Source organism: Neopelma chrysocephalum, unplaced genomic scaffold, assembly GCF_003984885.1.
Source record: "Neopelma chrysocephalum unplaced genomic scaffold, ASM398488v2 Primary Assembly neopelma1_76795, whole genome shotgun sequence".
Taxonomy (NCBI): domain Eukaryota; kingdom Metazoa; phylum Chordata; class Aves; order Passeriformes; family Pipridae; genus Neopelma; species Neopelma chrysocephalum.
Genome location: NW_020909897.1, coordinates 1 through 3,228, shown reverse-complemented (window position 1 = coordinate 3,228; position 3,228 = coordinate 1). Strand labels below are relative to the sequence as shown.

Genomic DNA, 3,228 nt, shown 5'->3' with positions numbered 1-3,228 from the left:
CCCCCCCAGGTGGCTGCAGCCACCACTGAACTCCCCAGCACCAGCTCATCTTACAGTTTAACACCTGACACATCTGGAGAGCAGCTGGAGATGTGCACCAGGGATGGCTGCTGAGCCAATACCTGTGTATGGACACACACCACCCTGAGCTTTGGCATGGGAGCTTCTGTCACTCATCCCTGTTCTCCTTTCACTGAACTCCAGCTCCTCTGGCTTGGCTGCCTCCTCCCATGTCATACAGGAACAGGCAACATCTGCCTCAGGCTGTGGCAACAGGGAGGAGCTGGACAAGACCTGCCAGGTCAGCGAGGCCGTTCTCTGTGCAGGATGATCCTGACCAGTTTAAGTGCCCCCTGTGCCCATGGCTCAGCCCCTGGTGTTCTAAAGGAACTCAGTTTCAGACCCAGGTTCTTGATTGCATCAGGCACAAGCAAAGTTTTATTAGAGACGTTTTTCAGCAGCAGGTACGTTAGTGACCCTGACTAACTCAGGTAATTTCTAGAGGTTACAGCATTGCAGAACAGAAGAGCAGAACAGAGGAGGGGGCTCCTGACACCCCCTTTAGCTACGTGGCCAAGCGTCGCTGAGTTACTTCTACTTTCTCTGCACAGAGGGTGCAGCGAACACGGAGCGTTCTGGGTTTGTCTCTGGGTTTCCCTGTCACCTTCCAGTCCGTTCCTCCTTAATCACAAATTCTCCTGCAGGTCACTGGAGAGAAAACACAGCAGCATTATTTGACTGAAACAGAGTTAAAATCCTTCAAATAACAGAAATTGGGTCTGTGTGGTGCCCTTGTTTCTAGAATGCACTGCTAAGCTGGAGCAGTTGGCAGCAACCCGGGAAACCCCAGATATTCCCCAAATAATTTGCTTTAATGGGAATTTTCACTGTAAAGTTATAGATTTACTCTTCTTTTCACTCCTTCCAGACTCTTATGGTAAGCTTAGACTTAGACTTCTTTACTTCTACCTCCGGGTCTTCCCTTGGTGCCTCATTTATGCCTTCTCTCCATGGTACTGCCTCCTCTCATCTCCCATTTGCTTCCTGCAGCCCTGTGTTCAGCCCGGGCTCTCTTTAACCCTGTTTCTCGGTGGCACCACCACTGTGACAGATCACTCCTGCAGCACAGTGACTCTGAGAGGATGCCAGTGACACATCCTAGGACTGTGCTGTCTCTGGCCCTCAGAGCTCAGGAGCAAACCAAACAAAGCTGGTTTTCCCGTTGTGAGCACACGGCCCTTACCTTGTATGTCTCCGGTCTTGCAGGGCGGGACCTGGGGCTGGCAGTGGGCAGCTGTAGTTGTTGTGTAGGTGTGGCTCGTCCTAATGACCCCTCCGCCAGTTCCGATTCCTCCTCCGTGACTGGTGAGACAGACAGGGAATTTTAGAACTTCTTGTGTCACTGCTGACTGGCTACATGGCACAAAGCATCAAACTATGTCCTTTATAAGGGTTTTTACATACAGAGTATTTTACATCACATTTTCTATCACTTTCAGAGTTGCTTTGCATTTGTGCTCCCCCCTGGCATGGAACTGCAATGCAGTTGCCAATTAATTGCCATTAATTCCCATTTTGACAGTTCTCACATATATCACCACAGAGAAGAGACTGTCCTAATGCCAGAAATGACAGTGTTGTCACCAGGAATTATCAGATTTGGTATCTCTGCTTTGCAGATCCCAGGGAGTGACATTTAGTTCTGATTTGAATGTTCATCACAGTGAAGTTGCTCATAAGACAACTTCTTCATGTCAAAGAAAGCATTAAGAAGGACTAAAGATCAGGCTGGATTCCCACTCTGTAATACAGATCTGTGATATTTTCATGTATTCTCTAGTGGATTTAGAGATGTACATACATGAGGTCCTGCTGTCCTCCTTCCAACAAGCACCGGTAGGTCTGGATCTCCTGCTCCAGGCGGCACTTGACGTCCAGTAAGGTCTTGTACTCTTGGTTCTGACACTCTATTTCCGCCCTTATTTCAGCCAACTGCTGCTCCACGCACGTGATCTGGTTCTGTAGCTCGCCGAGGAGGGTGTTGTACTGGCACTCAGTCTCAGCCAGAGAGGATTCCAGATTATTTCTCTGATAAACAGGACAAGCAAAGAAACAACATTCATTTTAAGCATCACCCTGGAGTTTATGATTTCCAGTCTAGAAATGAAGGAGCCATTCAGCACCATTGTGCTGGTTGGTGGGTCTGGCTGTTCACACCAAGAAACCCAGCAGTGACCACGTCCGAGCTGAGCCAGCTCGTCACCCACCTGGCTGAGCTGAGCTTGGAGATCGATTTCCAGGGCTTGCAATTGGCGTCTCAGTTCGGTCACCTGGTTGTTGCACGTCTCCACCTCCTGACCGCTCGTAATAACCTCCCGATTCACCTCCTCAATCTGAAATCACCAATCCAGGGTAAAGAGCTTCAGGAGATGTCTGGGTACATCGGACTTGGTTTTACAGGAGCAGAACACAGGGAGTGTTCAGCAGAAGTGAAAGGGAGCAGGGCAGGTTCTCTGTGCACAGGGCGTTCCCTGCTGGCTCCTGTGCTTGTTCATTTTACAAATCCCATTAGCCCCGTGGCTAGTAAGTCTCTTTAATCCAAATGTGGAATATCTGTGTTCCAGCAACACACCACAAGGCCTTGTGGCAAATGCTGCTGTTCCAGATGGGACATAACAAACTGGTCAGACAGGCCTGTGGCTCCTGTGGAACACAGGGTATAATGAGTGCTGCTCTTGGGCTTCACTGAGAACCAAGAACTGCTTATTGTCTCCATGTCTGGTCCCTGAGAGGCTCCTGAGCCCTGGGGGGTGAGTGTCAGTCTGGTTCAGGTGTGTGTCGCTCACCTTGCACTCGTACCAATCCTCGACTTCCTTGCGGTTCCGCGCTATCAGTGTTTCATACTGGCATCTCAAATCCTCTAAGATTTGCCTGAGATCTGGTCCAGGGCAGGCATTGACCTCCACGCTCACATCTCCAGTCGATTGCTTCCTCAGACAGCACATTTCCTGGAAACACCATCCAGATCAGGTCAGTTTTTAAAAAGGAGGAAAGCACTGAGGCAGCCAAGTTGCCCTGCAGGGAGGAGCAGAGCCTGGCAAAGCCCCTCTCTGCTGGACCCTCACAGCTCCGGGGTCACACCATGGTCTCCATCAACCACTTGCCCCCCAGAGCAGCACCCTGGGGCGAGGGAGGATGGATCCCATGGGAGTGAAAGGTTTTCACAGG

General features: G+C 50.3%; 1 protein-coding gene across 1 annotated transcript; it reads right to left on the bottom strand.

Moving 5' to 3' along the window:
- Window positions 1-628: 628 nt before the first annotated feature.
- LOC113979367 (keratin, type I cytoskeletal 13-like) lies at window positions 629-3,185 on the bottom strand. The gene is made up of 5 exons (XM_027706782.1): window positions 2,847-3,185; window positions 2,268-2,393; window positions 1,862-2,088; window positions 1,244-1,362; window positions 629-708 (listed from the first exon to the last, which is right to left on the bottom strand). The coding sequence occupies exons 1-5, from the start codon at window positions 3,003-3,005 to the stop codon at window positions 683-685; spliced, it is 657 nt and encodes a 218-aa protein (XP_027562583.1). The 5' UTR covers window positions 3,006-3,185; the 3' UTR covers window positions 629-682.
- Window positions 3,186-3,228: the final 43 nt, after the last annotated feature.

Bases quoted from the DNA above. Each gene is read 5' to 3' on its own strand.
- LOC113979367 (XM_027706782.1), bottom strand. From the start codon at position 3,005: ATGTGCTGTCTGAGGAAGCAATCGACTGGAGATGTGAGCGTGGAGGTC. The intron at 1,363-1,861 runs GTATGTACATCT...CTGTCTCACCAG, and splicing joins GGAGGACAGCAGGACCTCAT to TCACGGAGGAGGAATCGGAA. The intron at 709-1,243 runs GTAAGGGCCGTG...TTTTCTCTCCAG, and splicing joins CAAGACCGGAGACATACAAG to TGACCTGCAGGAGAATTTGT.